Genomic DNA, 26697 nt, shown 5'->3' on the forward strand with positions numbered 1-26697 from the left:
CACAGCAGGGTGGGCTGAGGATATATAGCCTAGCTTCACTCAAACTCATCCTCCTTGTTCACAGAAGTACTTGGAAGCAGAGGCGTGACAAAGGGTAAGGTTGTAGTGGTCGTCAGCTGATAAAGACAATCCTGGCTGACTGAAATTGAGCTTTCTCTAGTTGTAAGGGAACCAAAAAACCTAAACGAAAAAACAATTGCATGTTAACTCTAGATGAGCTAAATCTAAAAGAGAGACAGAGGGTTTACATCCACCTTCTACTGGCATATGGTAGTGCCCTGAAGCTGTTGCAGGATGTGCCCGCTGTTACGAGACTATTTTTAGACCAAACTTATTGAAATACGCCAATTCTGGCATGCTCACACTCAAAGGTTACTCAAGCATGTAACACAGAACACCTGAAAGCAAACAAGTTAACATGCAAACTCGCCACTAATCAGCTCTGTTACGATCATGCCGCTTACACTTTGATTGACTTGAAGTAAATGTTTAGGTCATGTTAAAAGGTACAAACACCCTGTTTCCACAGGTAGCCTGCTCTAAAGATAATGGGTTAATCCTGGAAGGCTATTGATGTAGAGCTTTTCTCCTTATCAAAGTAACCCCAGGGATTGTCTGACCAATTTGTTCGGATGAGAGCGTATTGACCAACCGATCGACATGACAACTCAAAGATTCCAGACCTTGAAAAATGAGAGGGGAAACAATCAGACCGCTGCAGCTCCACACTAAGTACATCATCTTTGAGAGATATGACGACCGCACGCAAGCACGGTTTGGCAAAACCCGTCTTTTCATTAGCATGTGCAAGGACCTCACATGTGAGATTGCTGTAAAAGAATTACTCAGCAAGCAAGCTGGTGAGCAGGAAAGCAAACCAAAACACGATAAGTAAAAGAGGCACTAGTGGCGCCTAGAACTGCAGGGTAACAAAGAGTCCCGTCTCTTGCTCTGTGGTGATATAATTCCTTCTCTGAAGCCAGGAGCAGTTAGTTTTATCATTAAAATTTCAAAAGCCTCTAAGTGTTACAACATACCTCTGTGATGTAGTGGGGTAATTAACACACAGACAGATGTGCCTGAAGCAGGTTATCAACCACTTGTCAACATCGGTGCCAATACTGAGAATCAATGTCACGTGTCAATTTCCATCAAGGTCTTTAGGGGACACTGATAAAGGGAGGCCAGTAATGATCAGGTTAAAGTCTGCGTGTGCCTGCGTGTATGAATAGTTGATGAAGATTTAAAAGTTTTGCCAGATATTATATTTTATTCATATGAATCTAAAATGTAGCAAAAATTTCATTATAGGTCTATAATAGAAACCTCTGAGTATAATTGTCTCTTGTACTGAAATTTTGAGGACCTTTACAAAACTTAGCATCCTATAGTCAAAGTACAGTGAAGACTCATACGGTTTCTTGCAGACACAGAAAACATTAAAATAAAAAAAATGTGAAAAAAAGTACTCTGGAGGTGACATCATGTAAAACAATGAGTCATTAAAACAACAGTGACTGAATCAGCTAATTAGACAAGTGGTTCTAACAGTGGAGGAGGCACTGTGCCAGGCGACAAGTCACAACCCACAGAGAAACAACAGGAGGGGACAATAATGACAGAGGCTGCACATAAAAGTGCCAAAATCTGTCATTCCAACAACCCAGCCAATTTACAGGGCGATGCCCACTCAGTTAGGAGACTTACTCTAGCCTGAAACTGGGAAGAGATAAGGGAAACTTCAGAGATTTTTTTAAGCATCATTAAGATGATTCTTGTCATCAAAATGAAGGGAGAGGGGGGGGGGGTAACAGAATTCTCCAGTCATGATGACATTTGCACTACTACTAATGTGGGCATGAATCTGCACAGTTGTCTCCATGGGGATTAAGAGATTCTCGTGAAATCACTGCAATACAGCTGCACAGAGCACCTCGTAGCCAGTTTAGTGACCCCTCGTTCCAGCCTAACTTTGCTCGTATAACGGCATTTAAAGTATGGAAGACTAAAGCCGAGCACCTCTGGGTAAATAAGAACGAAGGCAGGTTTAAATCTAAAAGAAGTGAATACTTGAGCACAGGGGCAGCAGTACCTTTATTGTAGCTGGATAGATTAGCTGACAACGATTTATCATTCTAGAGAACCCTTCTCGTTATTTGCCGTGAAATTAAAGACTTTTTTTTTTTTGCTTGGAAAAAAAAAATAATGCTTTGACGGGATTCCTCTAACAGCTACAAACAGCAGCGAGTTGTCTCTACGTGGACCCAAGTCGCCTTCCTCGCCCCCCTTCACAGCCCAACTCAATGCTCAGTAGTTTAAGTTTGCTTTCCAAACCCCCCCCCCCCCCCCAAAAAAACTTACCGTTTCCCCGGCGAGGAAAACAACCAGCCCGAGGGTGAAAATTATCCAAACGTTCCTCATAATTCCTCTGTGAGAGTTAAAAACGCGTTGTGGCAAACGAAATGTCAAATGTTTCCCCACTCTTCTTCTTTCTCCCTCTCGTTTTCCTTGCACCCAACTCCTGCCGCTTCTCTCTCTCTCTCTCTCTCTCTCAGGAGTGGGATCCCACCGGATACGTGTTGCGTTTTGATTATTCCTCCTCCCCTCACCCCGGGCACTTCTTTTTTTTCTTTCTCTCTTTTTTCTGCTGTGTAAAATCTGACTAAATGTATGTAACCGTACAAATGCGCACGGTTTAACAGCGAGGTCCTCCGCGCTCCGGTGTGTGTCAATGGAATCTGCACGAGACACCTCGCTCGCTCTCTCTCTCCCTCCGCGCGAGCGCTCGCTCAAAATAAGAAAGGGGCAAAGTGTAGAAGCGCGAGCACGTCGCTACCGGCGCTCCGGTGAGTGCGTGCGCTCCTTTCGACCGAGTCACCGCGAGACGCAGAGAGAACTTGCGAGCGAGCGACCAAAAACAAGGCAGTAACGACACTCACAACAAATCGCTCGTGTAGTTTTATTGGTGTACAGTAAGTCTTTATTTTAATTAGTTTACTATTGTCTATTATTTCAACCCGGGAGGTCGGATAACAATTCTGCACGAGGATAAAAAGGCTCGGCTAAATGAGCCATTTATCTCCTTGTCTGCGTAACAATCCTTAATTGCACCGTAATGAGGATTACACAGTTTAATTCAGCAACTGCGCCAATTTACAATCAAGCCTCGAGTTTGTCGTGCAGCATTTCTACCAACGCGTTTGATTAGCTTCTGCAGCTGTATTTTTGTATCAGTAAACAGGCTTTATGTGAATAAAGCGCAAAGCACCCCGTTAGAAACACGCTCACAATATGGGTGGAAATAATGCTATGGGCAAAGTCTCCCCCTGTTGGTATAAGTTGACAACTTTCTCTAGAGGCTTAAATCTGCAGTTCTGCAGTTTGTGATGAAAACCAAGGCTGAACATTTAACTTCTGATTCAGAAAAACTACGTTTGCTTTCACCTTCATTGCACCTTTTTTCTTCTTTGTTCGCAGATTTATTAAGTATGTCGAGTGGTTCCTGGTTCTGGTAAGTCTTTAAGTGTTAGGTAGTTCTTGGTAGAGTATTGCACCATCACTGGTTGTGTTTTTTCTAGTGAATTCTTCATGTTTGCAAATCATCAGCTCATGCCTCTGAGGCAACACACACACATCCTGACATCTTCAGATTCACAAGACTAAGTGCTTTTTCCTCCCTCATCTAATCTTATTAAAACAAAATAAAATACTGAAATAAAATGCCATTTGAGGCACAAAGCACGGGCACAAAACTAAATTCCAAGGAAACCTTTCTTTGAAAGATTCCCTGAGCGTTATTGAAAGGCTATTAGACAAATGTGGTATGTTTTAATTACATTTCAATCAGTGGCAGACACTTTTGTACAAAGGGTGGTAAAAATCAGAGCTGGAGCATATCAAAAAGAAGCCTTTGAGATGGAGAGCTTCAACACGCTGTTCCACTTTCCACCTGACACAAGTGGCACTCTGCTTGTTGGTGCATGAAAGAAAGTTGCAAGCAATCACCCCTTCTTTTTTTGAGGGGTTGGGAGAAGTTGCTGAAGGAAAATCAAGGTAGAAAGAAGATGATTTTGTACTTTTGCAGTAACATAAGCACCATTTCCTCCAAATTGCTCACTAACATAAATAATTCACCAGAATATTTTGTGGAAGGAAGTGTCATTTAAAACCAAACTATTTCCAGCTGTTTGCATGGAATTAAAATTAATTTCACTACCCTGTGCTGAGTTGAGAGTGTACAGTCAGTAGATTAATTATTCTTTTTTTCCTTGTGTTTTGGAAAATTGGCTTTAGGTTTCAGGGGCACAATTAAATTCTAGGAATGGTCATGTGATGGTTTACATGAACTAAATTAGGCTTTATTATGCTTTTCTAAAGAGAAAAGCATCATGAAGCATACTGGGATTTAATTCTTTATATCAGAAATGTTAATGAAAAACCTTTACTTGTTTTATCTCCAAATAGTTTGACTGTCATTAAACAGCAAATTTTACACACAAAGTAAGTAAAAATATTCCTCAGATTACATTTTGATGAACAGCCTTTTTAGTTTAACTTAAGTTGTTGTCAGTACTCCCGAGCCAGTTTAACACCTCTGATTATTAATCCAGGCCAGTGAGCAAGAAGCATTAACAGACAAGACAGGTTTCACCCTGTCAAGTATCTGTCAGTTTGCCTGTTATTAGCCACACCGATCTAGAGGAGGAGGAAGGCAAAAGGAACAAGGGAGGAGACAGAGAGGGAAAGTGATATTAATCATCAGGGGGGAAAGACGGTAGCCAAAGAAGAACAAGAGTAGCATGTGACCTTTACAGTTTTCCCTGTGCCTGTCTTCAGATCATTCATCCTCTGTGACCTGAATAAAAACAAGCAAGAAAACTGAATTGTGTCAAAGGCACTTGGGCAGAAATCAAATACACTTCAAAATTTTTGAAATTAAAACTATATCCTGCGACCCATCCCCCGTCCTAATGCTTCCCAGGCTCTCTTTCCTATCCTCACAGGGCTTAAGTCTACTCCTGGTGTCCCAGATTACACAGCCAATTAGGGCAAAGGCAAAGCCCCTTCTGCTTCCAAGCCTGGCTAGGGTGGTGTGTGAGTGTGTGTGTGTGGCACTAGTTCACATGATTGAGAGTCTTGTTTCCAACAGCACAAGGACCCATAAATGACAAAGTCAACTGAAGGAAAGCCTTCAAAGACCTAAAATAAATTAAAAAATCTTGGTGTGGAGCATGCATAATTTTACATATCGCCCAGTTTGAATTATGAACACGCTGAGGTCGACTTGCTTTATTTTTCTATGTGAACTGAATATATTTCATATTCTATAGAAAGGAGACCTTCAAAAGTGTTATGGATTTCATTATATTTTATTCAACAGCACCACCAGCTGGAAGCACTAAACAGATTTATATTCACAGGGCTTAAGTCTCCCAACAAATATCATGTATGATAACAGTCCAGGAATATGATTTTTGAAAATGAGCCACACATGAAAGACTGAAATCTCAGCTTCTACCTCATTCTTTGCCTTTTCTTTACCTGTGTGATGTGCAAATAGATGTTAGGCCACTGAGAGTACACACATTCACATGCAAGTCATTCAATATGCAACGTTTACAGTGTGCAGTTTTTAATCTTTATGTGGATGGCGCTTCCATGTCTGAAAAGGCCGCCACTTGTGTCCTACGAAGGACAACTCGGTACCTTGAGCACAGATTCCAGAATGATCTGCACTGTTATTACCATCACTGTCTACTTCCTTGTCCTTATCCTCATGAAATGTTTCTGTTGTCCATAGGGTATCAGCGTACTGTGGCTGAATCGATCCAAGGGCTTCCCAAGAATCCCAAACCTGATTAAATGAAAGAAAGATTAAAAAAAAAATAAAAACAATAGTGATATCTTGGAGGAAATATTATCTATAACTTATAACAAAAAAGGAACATCATTTGTATAATTAAAATCTATGAATTATTCCACATTTTAGATCAAATACAAAACGTAATTAGATGGCCCTAAAGATTACAGGTTTCCTTTTTACATTTTTAAAAAATATTTTCATCCTGCATTTCAGTCAGTCAGTTACAGTCGAAAAAAGAAAGTCTTCACAGGACTGTAAGCAGCCCTATGAAAAACTAAGAACATCCTCACTGCTTACATTAGAATTACGAGGGTCAGAAGCAGCCAGGTGGTGCTAATCTAATAGACTTGATTAACTGATCAAGTGCGACCCTCTGTAAAAGCAGACGTTTTGTTAGTTTAAGACAATCCTTAGGAGGAAGGCATCAGCAATAATCTTAGATAAACCACTTTTTTTCTAAGCTCATTGTCCAAACAATCTGGAGTCCATCATTATACAGTGAGAAAGATTACTCACTACATCCCAGCAACTTTACGCCAAGGTCAGACTGTAATGCTCAGAGAAACAAGAGCTACATCTCAGACTCTACATACCTCTGTTGGCATGTTAAATGTTAAAGATCATAACTGTGCAATTGTTTGCTTGTTTGGAAAGGTTGCTAGGAAAAAAACAACAATTTTCTCTAAAAGGAACAGCAGCAAAGCTTAGGTTGTCCTGCTCAAACCATTGGAGTTCTGGAACAATATCCTTTGGACAGACAAGACCAAAGTGGAGATGTGTGGCCATAGTCAGTTGCACCACATTTGATGAAAGCATATCAGCACAAGCACTTCACACCAACTGTCAAGCACAGTGGTGGAGGGTTGTTGATCTGGACTTGTTTTGCACCCATCCTGGAGGGTGGCCAGGACCTGGACACCATCCAGTCATTGAGTCAACCGTGAACCCCTCTGTATGCCAAAGTATTCTGGAGTCAAATGTGAGGCCGACAGCTGTCTGACTGAAACTGGGTCATGCAACAGGACAATAATCTCAAGCAATAATCTACAACAAGACGGCTGAAAAAGACAATAATGAAGGCGTTGCAATGGCCTATTAAAAGTCAAGACCTGAACCTGCTGTGCCAGGGCCATTAGAGAGCAGTGCATAAACAAGAAAGAAGAAGAATGGGCCAGAATTCCTCAACAGTGATGTGAAAGAATGGTAAAATTTAAATTATAAGTTATTGCTTTTTGTTACTGTTAAAAGTTACTGAGTCATGGAGTGTACTTAATTTTTAACTAAGTACACTTAATTTAACCAGATCAGACTCAAAATGCAGAACACAGTCATCATCTCCCTACTATTTATACAACCAAAGGCAGTTTTTTTTTGCAGTAGGTAAGCTCCTGCTAATAGGTAAGGAGGAGAAGTAGGTATCAGATAAGCTGGATCAAAACAGAGGTTAAACTTAAGAAACACTGACAGAAGCACTCGTCTCTTTGTCTTCTGGGTGACTTTTAACAAGCTTGCCATAAGCCTCATTCATGTTCTGTCACACAGCCTTGACCATTGTTTGTGATACGCCTGTAGTCAAACCAACCCATCTTGCCCCTCATCATAGTAAAACACAAAGGACATGAAGTTCTACATCACCTGACAGAGGCCAGCTGCTGGTCGAGCTGCTCCATGAGGGCTTTGGTGTCACAGTACTCGGCCTTCAGAGGGATCTGATTCCTGGCTCGGCTGCCCAGGAACAGATGGGGTGACTGTTCTTTGGGCGAGGGCAGCAGAGACACCATCAGAGGGGATCGCTGATTTACTATGCTGCTGAGGAGTGGGTGCCTTTGGGATGTGCTGATAAAAAGCCAAATCACAGAACAGGTGAGCATTTTAAATAAATGAATAAATAAACATTCTATATTTAAACCCCCAAGGGAAATATGCAAGTGTAAAAAGGGTATATTTAAGGAGAAGGATTGTGTGTGTCATACAGCAGTGTGGACACATTTCTCTCAAATACATTTTACACAGCTTACAGCAGAAAGGCAAACTCTGGAGCTGTTTACATATTTTACAACACTAAAGCCATAATGAATATTTGTCTATATGAAAGCTCATCCAAGCAACATAATTTACACAACAGCTGTGTAAATTATGGAAAAAGACACATTTCGTACTAATTTGTCATACCTATGATCTTTATGGTGGAAACTTAAATACATATCCTGACGTGGTTAATCAGAAAAGCTGTTATGGTAGTAAGACTTTCCAGATCCAGATGCTGATACTAAAGAAAAAAAAAATACAACAAATACATAGCCTAACACAGCGGTCTCCAACCCCCGGGCCTCGGACCGGTACCGGTCCGTGAGTCGTTTGGTACCGGGCCGCGAGAGTTGAGGCTCAGGTGTGAAATGTATGGTTTTCAGGGTTTTTATCGGTTTTCAGCGTTATTTTGTTATCGTTTTTATCGTTTACTCGGTTTTCCTGGGTCTTTTCACGTGTGTTATGAATAAATTTTCTTTTTTTTGGTACCGGTACTAGTTTTATTTTGTTGTATTTATCCGCAACACCTTAAAGGCCGGTCCGTGAAAATATTGTCGGGCATAAACCGGTCCGTGGCGCAAAAAAGGTTGGAGACCGCTGGCCTAACAGATGTTTTAGAGCATTTTCTGTGGGTGATGAAGGCATTTCAAATTGTGTACATCCACCCTCAGGAGGAGAGCAAGCTTCAAGCCTGGCTTTTGATTGTTTGCTTTCAACCTGACAGCAGGAAAGAGCTCCAGCCCTCTGACAGCTTACAAAACTACCCATTTCATGTCCAACAGAACTGAGCTACACAAAGCAGGCTGTCAGATGGTCCCCTCCTATTGGACAAAGCCGTGAATCTGTCTACATCAATCATTTTTCAGTTAGACGTCATACATGGCATCCATCAAACTCAAATTTATTGTCCGAGCTATTAGCTTGTTTGCAGTGTAATGTGGTGATCCAGGTTAAGACTGGTTACACATACTAATGGTTAAACTAAAAATCAATAAGTGTTTAGGCGCTAATTTCCAAATAGCAAATCTGGAAACTGATTTCATGGGATGCACTATATTGCCAAAAGTATTCTCTCATCTGCTTCACACACATGAACTTGAGTGACGTCTCATTCTTAACTCATAGGGTTTAATATGAGGTCGACCCTTTGCAGCTATAACAGCTTCAAATCTCTGGGAATGCTTTCCACAAGGTTTAGGAGTGTGTCTGGGAATTTTTGACATCCTTCCATTTCTAATTCATCCCTGTTCACTCAGGTGGTCTGAGTGAATACACCAATTTCTTTTCTGCAATGTAGATGAACAGAAATGGTAACCTGGATGTTTGGTCTGTTTCTAAGCATCCACTGGAATAAACTTTAAAAGAGTGAATTTAGGAACAAGCTAAAGCAGAATAACGATCTCCTTTTACCTACAATTTCTTTCCACCTTACCCTCTAGTCATGATTGCTTTTCACCATTTGTAAATATTTAAAGAATTGCTTGTAAAAATGCCGGCATCAATGGGAAAACCTCAGCAATGCTGTAATTATACACCAAGGCCATTGCATGTGCTGCTTTATAACCTTTTCTGACTGGCATGTGGGTGAAAACAATAAATATGGAATGGTAACGTCACAGTAGTAGGACTGTGATCAGGAGCATAACTTTACCACACTTTTGTCTACTCAAAGGCATTTTAAATACCTGTTAAATAAAAATATGCAGAGGAGTCTGTAGTAACACCTCAAAACAACCTTTACTTCACATTTATATACCTTTGTTTTAGTGGACTATTATGTCTCATCTTGGAGTGAGCTGCTCCTGTCTCCACTGAACCATTACTGGTAGTTCCCGAGTCGCCGTCAGTCATATTCTTCACTGCCATGTTGAACGAGTCAGAGTACAAAAGACGTCCAACCTCCTCTTGGATGTCCTTCAGGTCCCTCCTGCCAAACGTCACCCAGGCCACGTAGCAGAAGAAGCTGTACAAGCACTAGAAAAAGGGAGACCGAATCAGTTCTTTATCAAGCGGACATTCGTACATTTTGTCCATGTATTCACAGAACAAACATTTAGTATCCCTACTCGCAGAGCAAAGCCCCAGGTGGCACCTTAGTCATCTGTGTTTTTGAAAAGGTCACAATAGCTATTTCTGTTCAAAAGGTCACACACTGAGCAGTCAATAGGCTGCTGCTGTTAGCGTGGCATTGCCCTCCTTGTCAAGCCACCTGGCTAAATACCAGTGAGGACCTGTCAAAGCAAAGCACCTGTGTTGAATCAACATCCCCTACCAGTAACTAATTCATTAAGGACACCAGCTAAAACACCACTCAGTGTGGTTCTGCTCTGCTCCCCGCTGCCTGCAATCACAGATGGTGAACTGGCCTCGACCCTGACCAGCTGAAGGACCCATTTTTGTCTACAGGTGTGACAATACAGTTTTGAATCTTTCAAGAACATCCAGCCAAATTCATCAGATTTCAACAAGTTAGACAACTGACATAGGGAACAGTTCCTAACACTCATTAAAAATATATCAATCTGGGTGATCCGTAAGCTTTGAATGTGAGAAACATGTGCAGCACATTGTCATGATTGCACCTTACCGCATGAAGAAGCCACTCTCTTCTATTTGACGATATCTGCCTCCTAGAAATAAACACAGGATATTTGTATTAACAACACACTGGTATTGACTGACTATGAATGACATAATGATTTCAGCATAGAGCCTAACTTTTTGGTTTAGGATTTGTGAGCTGTCTGGCCACATTTAAAAAACTATTATTTGCTGTACTTAAACAGCAGGTACCATTTTGCTGATTAAACCCTTTTAAAGACATGACCACAAAGAACAGTATTCAACACCATGCCAATCTGTGATAAAATGTAAGCATAAAAACTGGAAAAGAAATCCAAAGAAACCTTTAAAATCTTCAGAAAGAATACATAAAAAAAATCTAGCATCAAGGTGTTAGCGTTCTTTAAAATATACCTATTACCTGAATCCAATTAAAGGAAGAAAGCATGTGGATATGGGCTCTCTGAGCAAAGTAAAACCAGAGTTCATATTTTTCAACTCCTTCCTCCCAAACCCAATTCCAAAAAGCGAGACGGTGTGTAAAATGTAAATAAAAATTGACGAGATTCATTACATTCTGATTTTATTTATGTTTTATAAAGTGTCTCACTTTTTCTGTATTGTATCACATGTCAGGATTACAGTATATCGAAAATATGTGATTATAATGGGAGTCAATGGGACCCAAAATGGTACAAGGGCAAAGGGAGGGGGTAAATATGTGAATCTCCTTTACTATACACCACACCATAGAGGGGATCATTGAATTTTAAAAATAATCCTAAAATTCACATCCTGGGCAAGTATCATGCAACTGGTCTTTAAAATGACTGATATATTTAAAATCGAAAATCCAAAAGTACCATAAATGGTCCCGTTTTTCCCTAGGGTAGCACGAGGGTTAAAGACTCTTTACTCCTGTGTCTTCCAAGCACAATATATGTACAATGGAAAATTCAAATGGCTAAATGACTTCCTCAACATGTCCTGAAGTTCTCCTGAGGCTTGGTAACGAACTAATCATGTGATTGACCTGTGTTGACCCAGGGTAACATCTAAAACCTGCAGGACAACAGCCCTCGAGCCCTGGAGTTGACCACCCCTGGTCTAATATGTAGCTCTTGGGTTTCTGACAGTTCCTCTGAGAATTGCACAGTCTGCACTTGAGGTGAATTTTCTGAAACATCCAAAAATGGAAAGATTGGCAGCTGTCTTGGATGTTATCTCCTTGTGAATAATCTTTCTCATTGTAGAATGATGTACATTAAATGGTTTGGAAATGGCTTAACTCTTTTCCTCTAAGATCATGACTGATGTCTTTCATCACTGGCATTGTGTTACTACAGATTAGCAAACTGCCAAAATGTGGGCTTTTAACAAGGTGGTCACACTTGCTGATGATCAAGTAATCAAGCGATTAGCAGCACTTGACTGCTACTTACCCTCTTAATTCCTTTGGAAGCACTAATGTTGTACTTCATTTTTTACACATTGCTTCTGCATTTTGGGTTTAGTTTATGTAAAATAAATAATGACACATGTTGTTATAAACCTGAGATTGAATTTACATAATAACGTATATAATCTGACATCTAAGCCCTTAGAATTAAAAGAGGCTACAATTTCTTTTTCATTACTGAGGCTTCAGGAATCTTGATCAGCCACACTGCTGATAACAAACGACAAGAAAAATGGAAAGCAAAAAATAAAAACATTTTTAAATGCTGCACTTAGTGATGTAAATATAATCTCAGCTAAATAATATTCAGTGGCTTCCTTAGACCTCTTTAAGAAAGTCTCACTATTGCTACTCAGTAAGTATTTTTGTTCAAGTATCATAAGTAATACATCTGTATACATAACAAGTATACAACATCGGAGTGAAAATATTACAGAGAAAAGGGGACATTCTCTGCCTACCAGCTGTTCAGTGAGTTTGCTCACTTGTGATATGGGCAATGATGTTCTTTTTTCAGATCCATCATCAGGCGGAAGTAGCAGACAGCCAACTTCTTTTGAGCCATCTCCTTTTTAGCCCAAGCCTCCACCATCATCTGGTGCTCTGACAGGCTATCACCATTAATGGCATTAAGGAGCCGAAGAGGAAAAAAAGAGAGCGGTAAGAGACACGAAATGGAATTAAACACAGATGCATGTAAGTAAAATACAACAGGATTCAAACAAAGGTAGAATTTACCAGCTTGTACTCTACTTACACTGCTGTATGCACAGATTTATTCTTCAGGGTCTTATGTATGAAAAAGCAAGACAGGTAAAGAAGAAGTGTAATGAGGACTTCATCGAGCTCGTCACTCCTGCATCAAGACAAGGGCACAGAAGTATGAGATCTTTTTTATATGATACCTAGAAAAAAAAGTTATGAATGGATAAGGTCATATTATGTAATTCATTACTTCAATAACTCCAGAAAGCGGAGAGGAACGGGAAGCAAATAATTCTCCTGTAGCAAACCGACAGCCACCTCTACAACACAGAAAGTGTAATCACAAACAGCCATCTAATGTCAGTAGATGTAAAAATATCAACATCTAACTAAATGAGTCATTGTTTGACATTTTATGTGAAGTCTGGTCTGAGTTTAAAAGCAATTGGTAGAAAAATGTGCACATACAGTTAGGCCAATAAATATTTGGACAGAGACAATTTTTTTGGTTAACAATTCTGGTTAAATGAAACAACTCAGATTCAGTTGAAGTGCAGACTTTTAGATTACATAGAATTGTGAGAAACTAGAGAAACTAAAGCATTTTAACACAATCTCTTCATTTCAGGGTCTCAAAAGTAATTTGACAAATGAAATAACTCAAAATAAAATGTTCATTTCTAATACTTGGTTGAAAATCCGAACTCATGGACATCACCAGATGCTGGGTTTCCTCATTTTTGGGCCTTTACTGCAGCAGCTTTCAGTTGCTGTTTGTTTGTGGGCCTTTCAGTTCAAAGATTAGTCTTCAACAAGTGAAATGCATGCTCAGTCGGGTTAAGATCAGGTGATTGAACTGGCCATTCAAGAATATTCCACTTCTTTGCTTTAATAAACTCCTGGGTTGCTTTGGTTGTATGTTTTGGGCCATTGTCCATCTGTATTATGAAATGCCACCCTATCAATTTCTCAATTTATTTGGATTTGAGCAGACAATGTCTCTAAACACCTCAAAATTCATTCAGCTGCTTCTGTCCTGTGTCACATCATCAACAAACACTAGTGTCCCGGTGCCACGGGTAGCCACGCACGCCCAAGCCATCACACTGCCTTCGCCATGTTTTACAGATAATGTGATAGACTTTAGACCATGAGCTGTTTCGCGCCTGCTCCATACTTTTTTCTTGCCATCATTCTGGTAGAGGTTGATCTTGGTTTCATCTGTCTAAAGAATGTTTTTCCAGAACTTTGCTGGTGGTTTTAAATGGTTTTTAGCAAAGTGCAATCTAGCCTTTCTATTCTTGAGGCTTATGAGTGGTTTGCACTTTGCAGTGAACCCTCTGTATCTACTTTCATGCAGTCTTCTCTTTATGGTAAACTTGGATATTGATACGCCTACCTCCTACAGAGTGTTGTTCACTTGGTTGGCTGTTGTGAAGGGGTTTCTCATCACCATGGAAATAATTCTGTGATCATCCACCACTGTTGTCTTCTGTGGACGTCCAGCTCTTTTTGCGTTGCACCAGTTCACCAGTGCTTTTGTTCTTTCTCAGGATATACCAAACTGTAAATTTTGCCACTCCTAATATTGTAGCAATTTCTCTGATGGATTTTTTTCCTGCAGCTTAAGGGTTGTGTCAAGCATTAGCACACAGCAACTAAAATATCTCAGAAAAAGGGTAGCTCTGATTCCTTAGCTTCACAAACGGTTTATAATTTGTTTTTCTTAAATACATAACGCAAAAATATTTGTAAAAGTTTTTTTTTTAATGTAAGTTTTGAACCCTTAATTGTCCTCCAATTGTATAATGACCCTCAAATCACACAATATAAGTGTTGTTAGTTCAGCATCATAGTGGGACTTGCGTTTAACATCCTCGATGGTGACCCGGTCCGCTTGTCTCTTCAGCACTGAGGACCTGTACGCATTGAAATGAGCAGGGCTCAGTCTGCTCCTAATCCTTTGGCGCCCTCTGTGGTTCATTGTAAATATGTCAGCCAACCTGAGGACACAGCAGAGATGAACATGTGCAGGTTAGTTCCCTAAACATCACGAATTACTTAAAAATAAATAAACAAATGAAGAGTCTTTTTATTTTCAAGTTTAAGGTACTGTTTGACCCACACATACCACTCTGCTCGCTCCTGAAGCTCTTTAATGTTGTTATTGGTTAGACTCGCCGTCAAAACATTCTCTTCTCTTGGGTAAGAACTAGAAACGGAAGAGAAAAGCTTACCATTGTGATATTTAACAGTTTCTCCTGCTCGCAGGTGATGTATACTAGTGGCTTATTGCCTTGCTTTCCTCACCTGATAAACTCCAGCTTTTTAGATTTATCATTCCAAACCCAGCGGCCTAAAGGGGAAATGTTCACCTGAAAAGTACACACGGCGAGTTTCGAGTCTGGCATTTCAAGGTTAACGACGAAAAGGGAGCAGCCCAGACACCGCGCGATAATATTTACCGGCAGAAAAATAACATTTGATATCCCCCCCACACTTTTTTTGTTACAAAAATGTCCAAAAGTTTAAGAATTCTCCCATTTATTTGTCGTAACTTACATTTTTGGAATCCTTTAAATATTTTGTCATTTTTATAACACAAATTTCCCAGAAAGCTTTCACTCCGTTATGCTCCTTCCTGTTTGTTGTTTGCTAATGTTAGCCACGGTATCCAGGCAACAGCCAATGCGAAAAAGCTGGTCAGAGGCAGTCAGAGCCTTCAGATGCGGATTTCAATTAGCTGACCGGAGTGCTGTAAAAGCACAAAAACAAACAAACTTGGATTAATACGCGTGCAGAAGCATTTTAATCGTACAACATAACCCCATAAGGCCATCAGTAGATTATATCCTTGTGCTAATGGTGTTCATAGTGTTTTACACATCACTTTTTCTCCCCGATGATGCTGTTAGGATTTATGTTACTACAACGTTATTTGGCCCGTAAAATAAACCCCGTTACCCCCATTAAATCCTCGATAGTCACAGTTTATTGCAATTAAAAAAGGAGTCAAAACATATTTAAAATGAACATACAAGTTGCTGTTGTGTTTAGATATACTGCAGGGGTCTAAAGAGTCAGTACATTTTTTGACATCTTTCAAAAGTCAAGCATTAATGTGTGTACTATAGTATATAGTGCAAAAAGTAAAAAAAAAAAAGAGAGAGAGAGAGAAGGATATGCGGAGTGTTTTGTAATCATTCTGGAATATCCATTTTCTATTTTAATTCTTTTTTCTGGCTAAGCGCTTGTGTGTTTACCCAGTATCTGCTTTCCTGAGCACTCGAATCTCATAAGCTTGAATCACTCTTTGGAGTGTCCAAGAAGTCCAACCCCAGTCTTGCTTTTTGTTGGGTCATCCACTGATGTATGTATCACAGCTACTTGAATGTAAGATTAAAATCTCTCCTAATGTTTTGTTTCTGGTTGCTTTACAGAATTTAGCATTAAGTAAATTTTGCTTATGCATATTCTGATTGCACGTGTTTTGCTATTTCACCTCATATAGTATAGTATCAGGTTAAATAAGGGTTTACTGAGAAAAACCATTGTACTGAGAGCGGGTAAAAACCCAAAAAACAATTTTTGTATATGAATAAAAAAGGTCATTTCAGGTCTGAGAAAGTGTTTAATGCCTTTCAGCAAAGCACGAACAGCAGCGGTTATTACTTGTGGTTTTTTCTTTATGATATGACATGACTGGCGAGCATTTTCTCATATCTTTAGCTGATAATTCCTATCACTTTGTTAGGAAAGTTCATGCAAAGTTGTCTACTTCTCGTGTATGCTATCAAAATTCATCGGTAGTCCGTCTGATAAATGAGGCTCCAGGTGGGGCAAAGCATACCGACATGGCTACAGTCATTCCTATGACCCCTCCTTGCATACAAAAGGCAGTTTGAACTAAGACCAATGATATAATGAGAACTTTAGCGAGAAACTTTAACATTCATATCTGGAGACAGGGCTGAGAACACATGATGTTACAAAACCAGACCTAGCTGCAGCTATCTAAGGGTGAGTGATCACAAACAAAAGAATCAGTAGTTAGTCAGAGCTGATTAGGTTAGATTACTGCAGATGCAGTAATCTGCATCTTCTACTGTGCAAATCCACTGCAAGAAAAGATAGTCAAAGCTTCTAGCTCACATGCCTTTGATAACTGATCCAACTTCTTGAAACAAAGAATTTCTCTTTTGTCACGTGAGAAACCAAACTGTGATGTCTGAAACTTGCCAAATGACTTGCATAAAATGAGAAGCTTTTTAAGGTAAATAATCAGATTTTTCTTTTTTAGTGATGTAAATAAACTTGGAAATATATTGATATCATGGCTAGAAGCAATTTATTCACCCAAAACATATGGAAAAGTTTCACAATGTAAGTTACCCTTTATTAGTCCCACATTCACATCCTTCTTTATGTTGTGGTGTACCAATGATTCATAAAACAAAACAGTGACGCTGTGTAGCCAAAAACCAGCTGCGGTTTGAGGGTAAATATTTTCTTATCAGATGGGGACATTATTTCCAAGAACACCTTTGCTTACAAATCTGGAAGTATTAATCATACAGTGCATAACAAAAAGCAAATGTCTTTCTTCTTTTTTTATGGTTCCATAGAAGAAGGCCCCTCCTCTGTGGAACTAACTCCCAGTTTGGATTTGGGACACTCACCCTCTGTACTTTTAACGAGTTAAAAACGTCCCTTTTTTTTTTCCCAGCTTGTAGAAGAGCTGGATCAGGTGAGCTTGAACCCTCCGTTCGTTTCACTGCAATAGACTTAAGCTGCTGGGGACCACTCACAATGCACTGAGAGTTTCTTCTTCACTCACCTTTTCTTTTCAAATCAGTTATATTAAAAAGGATGAATCACAGTTGCACCAGGTTATTAGATTAATGCACATGGACAGAGCCAGGAAAGAGTCCAGTATCATTTATATTGTTGACTCCTGAAAACTGGCCATTGGCTCACAATTAAATTCGAAAGCGTCAGATGCTGTAGATGTGGACTGGTCGGAATTAGCACTACTTATAAATCCAACAGGACTCTTGGGATTTAAGCTTTTGACTTGTGGCAATACACCAGATCTGTATAACTGTATTCTAAAACCACTTGATTGGTTGTCATAACATTACAGGCCCCTACATTCTATATATGGTTTTATTTTTAGTATGTCCTAAAAGAATGCAATTAATAAAAAAATACAACAAAAACAGCTATCAAACTCGTAAAAAAAAACCCTCACACATTTTGTAAATGTTTTATAAGTAATTTATTAACATTTAAAGTGTATAACAACTGAGGCGTTATAAACATTTTGTTCTATTTTAAAAGTATTGTTTTTAAAAGCTTTCAGGAACTGAAAAAAACTCATTTAGCACTTTACTTTTCTCCCTAGGATTTCCTTCACCAGGATCGGCTTTCTTAAGGTCTTTAAACTGGGATCCTAGTCTTTAGCTGGTCTTCGGAGTGATGAGGTACGCATTTTGAGTACATTTATCCAGCCACCACTGTCGCTGTAGGTCTGTCATGGCATCCATTGACTGCAGCAACTCTATGTCACAGCTGCTTCCTGAAATTTAAAAAAAAAAAAAAAAAAAAAAATCAGGAAATTTCTGGAAAAAAGACCCATAAATTTAACAAATTCTGCACATATCTATTTTGTATTTTGGTTAATTTCTAGGCAGTGGTTGTATGATTGTGTGCAAAACTGCTCAGCCATAATTATTTTTCATAGTACTCACCAAACAGACTGTGTAACTGCTCATCAGGTACAAAAAAAAGGAGGACCTAAGAGATGAACAGATTCAAAAATAACTTTAAACCTCCCTAATGGAACTTTCACACCAAATGCAAAGCAAAGCATAAGGTTTCACCTCACATTACTTGTTTAAACACAAATATTTGCAGCCAATGGGAAGACTGCAGATCGTTGGAATCAAGCTACAGTAACACATTTCCATAACCTGCCAGCAGGTCCTTCAATATTCACTCACTTTTCTCCAAGCCTGCTCCTTTATTCCTGCCTTTTTCCAAAAACCAAAATTGAACCAAATAGCTCCAGCTGACCTCAAACTGTATCAATAAGTTTGCCTTCCTTTTCTGATTGTTGGGAGCATCAGCATCAGTTTAAAATGAGGCCTTAATCTCTTCTGGGTTGGGGTCCAACTTGTTTGGACTAGTTTTCTGAAAGTATTTCGGGACACAGTTTTTACTTTCTTACGCCACTGAGGTAGATAAAAGTGGGGTCTTTACTTGTGCACTTGGGGCTGATGGAAAACAATTTCGTTCCGTTGCCAGTATTCTTCCCATTCACTGAGGGCCATGACCCGATCTGCCTGCTTGCCAAGCATGCTGGTTCTGTTTGCCTTACTCCCACCACAAGTGGATAAAGAAGAGCACTTAGACAACGAGATGAGAATGGATGATCCGCACAGGATTACATATACACATGTGCCTTTAGAGAGTATTTACAATGCATGCAAGGTTAAAAAGCCCGACCAAAGACTATTTGATCCTACTGGTAAGTAATCAGCTAAAGCCAGAGCAGTCACAGTTAGCCAAAAAGCTGTATGTAGAGTACACAGTTTTGTGCCAAAAAGTGGTCATCTGCCAAAAACTAAGCAAATAAATAAAAAATGATTGTACTATCAAAACTGTAAATGAGTTCTTAGTCCTAAATCTGTCGAACATGTCGCTCATGAATGATGAATAAATATAATAAATAATAATAAAATAAATATCAAGGTAGTTTTTGGTAAAATGAATTTTTATATATCCTTCATTTATAAAAAAAAAATAAAAAAAATGCCACTAATAGTAAAACTGTCTTTTTCAAGAGACATCTGACCAAGAGGTCAAATATAAGATGACACAATAAATTATTTCAAAACAAAAAAAAGTACACCCTTAAACAAATTCAGAGCATTCAGACTTCTTTGGTAGAAGTCTATCAGCATGGCGTATTGTGACTCTGCAATATTTGCCCGCTCTTCCTTGCAAATGTGTTCCAATTTTGTCAGATTGTGAGGTCTGGGCTCTGCCTGGGGAATTGCAAAAGTTTAATTTCCTTCCAGTGAAGCAATTCTTTTGTTGATTTGGATGCATGCTTGAAGTTAATGTTGTGAAATTCTTCTTCATCTTCAACCTTCTAGCAGGCACCTTTGGGGCCAAAAGTGACCGGGATTTGGAACTGTTCATTACTCACTTTACCTTGACTAAAGCCTCACTTCCAGCTAAAGAAAAGAAACCCCTAAGCATTATACTGAAAACCACCATGATTCACCATGGGTATGGTGTTTGTTTGGGGGTTTTTTTTTTGGTGATGTAAAGTGTTATTTTTGTGCCAAATCTGCCTTTTGGAATCATGTCCACAAAGTTTAACCTCGATTTCATCAGACCATAACACATTTTCCTACATGCTTTTGGGAAACTACGGAGCCCCTCTGATGACATGGTCCAAAAAATAAATAAATTGTGGCCACAAAATACTACTTCGCGGGCATGAAATGGGAATAACGTGCGAACGAAATGCTAATTTGTGGGCACGAAACACTTGACCAATAACCGTGATCCTTCCCAGGCCCTTGCAGTTGGTTGACAATAAAATCTATCCCGGCGTCCATGTCGTACTTACGTTACGCACACGTTATACCTATTTCGTATATAGACTCACCCCCTTGCTCACTCCCTCCCTCCTGTGCTGAATCATAGAGCGAATGAATCACTCAGGACTCACTAACCCCCTCCCTCCTGTGCTGAATCAGCAGCTGTGTCCCAAAACGTCGGCTGCATCCTCCGGAGGCCGCATTTGAAGGCCGATTACGTCACAGCCAGGCGACGAAGGCTGTCCCAATTCGTCGACTCCTTCAAATGCGGCCGACAAATGTGTCCTTCATTTCCCCAAATTTGAAGGATGGGTCGGGTGTGTCCTTCGTGGCCCACCATACCCCAGAATTCATACCCCAGCCAAATTTCAGGTGCCAACAATGGCGGCCGCTGCTAAGTTTTCAAATTAGTCTTATTAATCTTTCTGGGTCGCAAAATAAACTTTTAACACATTTTCAGGCGAGAAAGTAGCTGTGTAAATCTGCTTGGTTTATCAAGACATCGTATATTTCCAAAAGTGTGCCGACGTTTTCGGAGACGTCTGTTACCCACCCGCTCGATAGCTAGCCGGGGGGTTCAATGGTCACTCCAGCTGGCGAGAGCAACGGACTCCCGGCTTCATCGTTTTCAGACCCCTGCTCTTTCGCTACTCAGGTTAAACATGATATATAAGTCACTCGGATACCATAAAAATGTAATTGTTTGCCTTTTTTCTGTGTTTTATTTGTTCCGGAGTAAATCGGTTTGGCTGAGATCAAAGTTATTAGATTATTAGATTAAATAAAACTTTATTAATCCATCGGGTGGGTTCCTCCGGGATTTTTACACAGCTGAGTAAACGTTAAACAGAAAACTGATTAAACAGAAGTGTGAGACGGTCGAGAATTTACGCCAGTGTCCTGTTATATTTTAGATAGATATGTTTTAAACAAGGAAAAGCTTGAAAAGGGACCTTGAAAGTGCTTAAAAGTGCTTGAATTTGACCATGAAAAAGGCGTATGAACCCTGATTTATGTTTTTTTTTTTACACATACGAGGTGGGCAGCCTGTAGGATACAAGCAGATAGAAAGTTCTTCTTTTCATTACAAGCGCTGGTGTAGCTTGCCTCCACCCACCACTATATAAATGCATTCCGTTACTAGTCGGATAATCTTAAAGGTTTTTATTTTATTGCGCCTGTAATATGAGAAAGTAAAATAAAGCCGCTATTGGAAAAAGAAATAGCTCTTTACTGAGAAAATAGTTATCAAGATCACATTGTCATAATATTTAAGACAGAATTCAAACTATGAGTTTGTCTGTGAAAAACTAACTGCCGCGATCATTCTGTCTCTCTATACAGCATGCGCTCCGATCTCCGCCGACTCATCAGAAATCTGCTGCATCACCCCCCTGAACTCTCCATGCCCCTGAACCCTCCCTCTCTGACCCCACCAGGAACCACCCCTCCTTACGATTAGTCACACATATGAAATCGATTAGACACTTCCCCCCTCCCATCACCCGATGCAATTCGTTGCGCTTATGGATCATATTACACACATCAGGATTCGATTAGTCACTTCCGGAGTACTTCCGGTAGGGTCAAAAGGTCAAGGCTAGGGTCATCAATCAAATTTTGACACAAGCAGGGTACCTATTTTTTTGAAGTGTGTGTATTTTTAATTTTTTTAATGAAGTAGAAACTACGGAAAAAAGACCTATGCCAGAGCGCCTCAGTGTAAAACCGGGATTTCTCAAACACTTGCGCCGCTGTGCGTCCGGAAAACACCTTTCCCTTCCGTCCTTCCTTATGACAGGCGAACGTGGCTCATGGGGTTGGGAAGCGCATCTGTAACCGGAAGATCGCCGGTTCGATCTGGTCGTTGTGTCCTTGGGCAAGACACTTTACCCTACCGCCTACTGGTGTTGGCCAGAGGGGCCGATGGCGCGATATGGCAGCCTCGCTTCTGTCAGTCTACCCCAGGGCAGCTGTGGCTACAACTGTAGCTGCCTCCACAAGTGTGTGAATGCGAGAGTGAATAGAGCGCTTTGGGTGCCTTGAAAAGCGCTATATAAATCCAATCCATTATTATTATTATGAATTCTTATTGTCTTGCTGACAACATCGTATCACTGGAGCCGTACCAACCCAAGCGTGGAGAGAGGCAGGCTGGGCAAGCGAGACTAATCACTGTGCAACAGTCCAGAGACTTTCTGAGGATTAGTGACAGCTGCCACAGTTTGAATCGTGATTGCAGCAAGCGTTTACAGAAAAGAGAAAGAAACAGAGGGGTCCATGATGGAAATAGTGCATTATTTATATCGCAAAGGAATACATGGGCAATTTGAAAAGCAAATTCTGGTATGCATATAACTCATAACTGAAGATAGAGTTTATATAGCATTTTAACACAAGGTTATTTAATTAAAAACGAGAATAATAAAATCTCAAAATACAAGGAGGTAAAATGTATATTCTCATATGAAAAAAAGAGTAATGTTTACTGTAGTCTGAAAATAAAATCTAATATTTTACGAGACGAGCCTTTATGAAAAAACCCTGCGTACCCAGAGACATCTGCATAAAAGGTACCATCAAATTAGCCAAGAGTTCTAATCACACACACACAACATTCACATTATCTTCTTTTGTTGTATTCCTTTGCTTAATCTTGAGCAATGATTTAAGAACTCGAGATACTGTTACTCAGAATGCTGAGTAACATTTTTCTGACGTACCATGAATGCATCATCAGGCTCCTCCAAAACTAGAAATAAAACCCGCTTCTCGCACTTTATAAACACTGAGAGACAGCTGACCGAGAGCTCAACGGAACGCCTCGCCTTGCAGACAGAACTCGGGGTAAGAATTCAGGAGAGCCTCGCTGCGTTTATTGATCGGAGAGCTTGCCCGGTCAGCTGTGTTGCTGAACAAATATTAGCAGCCTTCATTCAGGAGAGACACGCTTTGAGTTTACCGGAAAACGTGCGGTTCTAATGTCTTTTCACGAGTACTGTGGTTGTTTTTATGCTGCGCTATTGCAAGGCAAGCGAGGATCTGACATTGTTATTGTTATTGTTATAAACTATTATAATAAAAAATATTTTTATTTTTATTTTAGTTGTTTTTAGGTGATTCGATGCTGTTTTATCTTGTTTTTGCTTTAACATAGGGCTGTTTTAATTTTATGTCTTATGTGTTTTATTTATTTAATTTGCTGTTTTTTGTTATTCTATTGTTTTAACTTATTTTCTGTACAGCACTTTGTTCCTGTGCTGGGTATTTTAAAGTGCTTTATAAATAAAATTGGATTGGATTGGATTGGATAAACTATTACACAATTATTCATTTCCACTTAAGAATGACGCTTTAACGACGCTGTTATTCAAACCATTTGTTTGGTTATAGCCATCGTGCCATAGTTTAGTTTATAACGGGACAACAAGCTCGTGCAGATCCACGATTAATGCAGATGATTTTCTACCAGAAGATTCAAATGACCCATCGGTTGGGTTTTGTAACCCTGCAGGTGACAGCTCATGGACCACACGTGCTTACATTTTGCCGTTGCTGTAGGTGTCTTTATGTGCAAGACCATAATCCTGTGCGGATTATGCATTCTCTTCCTGTCTCCAGCGACATGAAGTGGGGTTTTTTCACAAACAATTCTTTTTCTCATGTCTAGCTGCTCTCCTTTAACCGCTGATCGTCAGGCAAACATAACCAGCATGCTGGAACAGCAGGCAGATCGGGTCATGGCCCTCGGTGAATGGGAGGAACGCTGGCAACAGAACAAAATCGGCTTCCATCAGCCTGAAGTGCACAAGTAATGACCCCACTTTTTTATGTAGTTCAGTGGAGTGAGGGTGCAAAAGTAGCCCAAATGCATGTAAGACTTGTGAAGATTACATCAACTATAAAGGTGCATCACCACCTAAAGCTGTGTCCTGTTAAAAGCTTTAGAAAGTGAGCTTAGATTATCTATTTTTAAGACAAGTACCATCAATACGGCTGATCCAGACATCACCAGACATCACCTCAACATAAGATTGCAGCAGGAATGTGTATTTTGCTGTTAATACTGTTTTTTTAACAGGATGCTGAAGAAAAACATTGATAAAGTTCTCAATGGACGAACAGGAGTTCGCTTCTTCTTCCCTCTGTGTGGGAAAGCAGTAGATATGAAGTGGTATGAAAACATCTTACTAAATTAAATTAAGTTGATCAGTATTAGTGTCAGTTGTCATCTTTGCTAACCTTTTGTTTTTTCGTGATTCTCAGGCTAGCAGACATGGGCCATTCAGTGGTTGGAGTGGAGATTTCTGAAAAGGCTATTCGTCAGTTTTTTGAGGAGAACAACATGACGTACACCGAGGAGCCTGTGCCTGCTATACCTGGAGCAAAGGTTTACAAGGTTGGTGAACTTCATGTGTGCAAACACGACCACTAAATGATCTAAGCTGAGGTAGTCAGTGTTATTGCTTCTCAGCAATTAAGTGTCTTTACGCTGAATAGAGTTTTTTATGGTGATGCCTGAGTTTATTATGTGCATGTGAGCAGCTCTTTCTTCTGAAAACCGTTTTGATCTCAGTGAGATTTTGGGCAGAATGGCTGCAAGCTACAAGAAAGTTATATTGCTTACTTTAAAACAGACACAAGTTGTTCATCCGTGCTGTCTTTTGTTTTTAGAACTCAGAGAAAAACATCTCCCTGTATCAGTGTAACCTGTACAACTTCTCCAAGTGAGTAAACTACATATTGTTTTATGCTTTTTAAAATAAAATAATTAAAATTACTGTTAAATTGAGTTCCTTTCTAACTTCACAGTTCCATCGAGGGTCAGTTTGGAGCAATTTGGGACAGGGCCTCTCTCGTGGCCGTCAACCCAGGAGACAGAGAAAAGTAAGATGAGATGAAGACCCTCATTTTAAACCCTTAGAATGACATTTATTTCAAACTAAATAAACTCCAAAACATTATGTTTTACACAGTTTGATACTGTATTATATAATGTACCCATACACGGATGTCCCATGCCAATGCTATTCTTTTATTTTGTAGGTATGCAGCTCTCATTATTTCTTTGATGGCGAATGACTGCAGATACCTCCTGGACACTTTACTGTACAATCATGATTTATATCAAGGTATTCTATATCATTTCTATATTGTGTGTGAGAGAGAGAGAGAGAGAGAGAGAGAGAGAGAGAGAGAGAGAGAGCGAGAGAGAGAGAGAGAATAAACATAAAATACCATATTTTAAAATCTGTTGATCTCTTAGGGCCTCCCTTTTTCGTGCCTGATGAGCAGGTGCATAGTCTGTTTGGTGAGTACTATGAAAAATAATTATGGCTGAGCATTTTATATATTAACCAAAATACAAGTGATAACTGACAGATTTGTGTATAACTACAAAATATGGGGTCTTTTTTCCAGATAATTAGAAACGTTTTTAATTGTGTATTATTTTGTTTTACTTTCTTTAAATTCAGGGAGCAGCTGTGGTATAGAGTTGCTGCAGTCAGAGGATGCTCTCGTGGACAAACGAAATTGGGGACTAGATAAATTTCTTGAAAATGTGCACCTCATCACGCCAAAGAGCAACTAAAGGCTCAGAGTTTAGAGAAAGAAGAAGAAAATCCCGGGAAGGAAAAATAAAGTGGAAAGTGAAAGTGCCTGAAATTCAAGAGAATTTATAATTCTCCTTTTTATTTGTTGTTGTTATGGATCAAATAACATGATAATAAAAAAACACGATCATAAGACAAGATGTCTGGTGTTTTTAATGAGTTTTGTAGCTGTTTAATTTTATTTATGACTTTTGCACTCAAAACAAAACATAGAATTCAGAAAATATTAATTCTATGATAAACAATCCACTGAATTTAGAATATGTCGAAAGGCTAAACTGTGGGAGTCACCCCTGCGTAAACCTTTTATTCAGTCGTGGCCCACAGAGAGTGCAAGGAACACTGACAAACAGTCAAAAATGGCTTCTGTCGGTCTCAACTGCACAAGTGAAGACTTAATTTTATCTATCGTCCTATTAGAAAACAAAATAATTTAAATATGTGTCTAATGTGTGTGACATGGCAAGAATACTTCAACTAGAAATTTACTTTAACCTCTCCACCAATCACCCAAAGAAGTGTCCCCCAAAAAAATTTATTTCCCACCTAAATTCCTCTAATCACTGCACCCCTCTCACGGTGGTACATAACATCTGTCGTCATTCATTTAAAAGTCAATGATTTATACTTAAATCATGGCTTATGGTTGACCAGGGAATGACTCTTTGGCAGATGACATTAGTACTGCACCCCAGAGATCTCCTGTATTCACTTACTTTCTGTCATGTGTAGGCTGTGTGCAGGCAGGATAGCAGGACCCAAAGTCCAGACCTATGGAGGCAAATGTGAACTCAAACTTAGATTTATTGCAAACATAACCAAAAAACTAAACTCAAAACTACAAAAACCAAA

At 39.6% G+C, this 26697-nt stretch overlaps 4 protein-coding genes across 6 annotated transcripts in view; 2 read left to right on the forward strand and 2 right to left on the reverse strand.

Moving 5' to 3' along the window:
• sdc2 (syndecan 2) overlaps window positions 1-2807 on the reverse strand; it is a 46710-nt gene extending 43903 nt beyond the window's left edge. Inside the window, exon 1 of the mRNA XM_082521726.1 lies at window positions 2362-2807. Coding sequence (XP_082377852.1) covers window positions 2362-2421 — 60 coding nt within the window. The 5' untranslated portion in view covers window positions 2422-2807. The remainder of the gene's footprint in view (window positions 1-2361) is intronic.
• Window positions 1-26697, forward strand: part of LOC309698961 (uncharacterized protein) — a 74490-nt gene that overhangs the window by 21138 nt on the left and 26655 nt on the right. The window lies entirely within an intron of this gene.
• On the reverse strand, window positions 3531-26616 carry ppp1r36 (protein phosphatase 1 regulatory subunit 36). The gene is given in 13 exon segments (XM_082520463.1): window positions 3531-5677; window positions 5680-5784; window positions 5787-5854; window positions 7499-7699; window positions 9648-9865; window positions 10479-10521; window positions 12398-12523; window positions 12670-12768; window positions 12868-12971; window positions 14407-14620; window positions 14749-14829; window positions 14928-15372; window positions 26562-26616. Coding segments are annotated over 12 exon segments (1398 nt in total). The 5' UTR covers window positions 15029-15372; window positions 26562-26616; the 3' UTR covers window positions 3531-5639.
• Window positions 22980-26001, forward strand: LOC309698954 (putative thiopurine S-methyltransferase). Of its 3 annotated transcripts, none has more exons than XM_082521721.1 (9): window positions 22980-23077; window positions 23901-24041; window positions 24312-24404; window positions 24497-24629; window positions 24905-24957; window positions 25043-25117; window positions 25277-25362; window positions 25497-25541; window positions 25708-26001. In XM_082521721.1, exons 2-9 carry the CDS (start codon window positions 23944-23946, stop codon window positions 25821-25823), a joined length of 699 nt encoding a protein of 232 aa, XP_082377847.1. In that variant the 5' UTR covers window positions 22980-23077; window positions 23901-23943; the 3' UTR covers window positions 25824-26001. The 3 variants fall into 3 exon arrangements, with proteins under 3 accessions (XP_082377847.1, XP_082377849.1, XP_082377848.1); XM_082521722.1 differs by lacking the exon at window positions 22980-23077 and adding an exon at window positions 23712-23787; XM_082521723.1 differs by lacking the exon at window positions 25043-25117.

Source organism: Aulonocara stuartgranti (assembly GCF_965226115.1).
Source record: "Aulonocara stuartgranti genome assembly, chromosome: 22".
Classification (NCBI taxonomy): Eukaryota; Metazoa; Chordata; class Actinopteri; order Cichliformes; family Cichlidae; genus Aulonocara; species Aulonocara stuartgranti.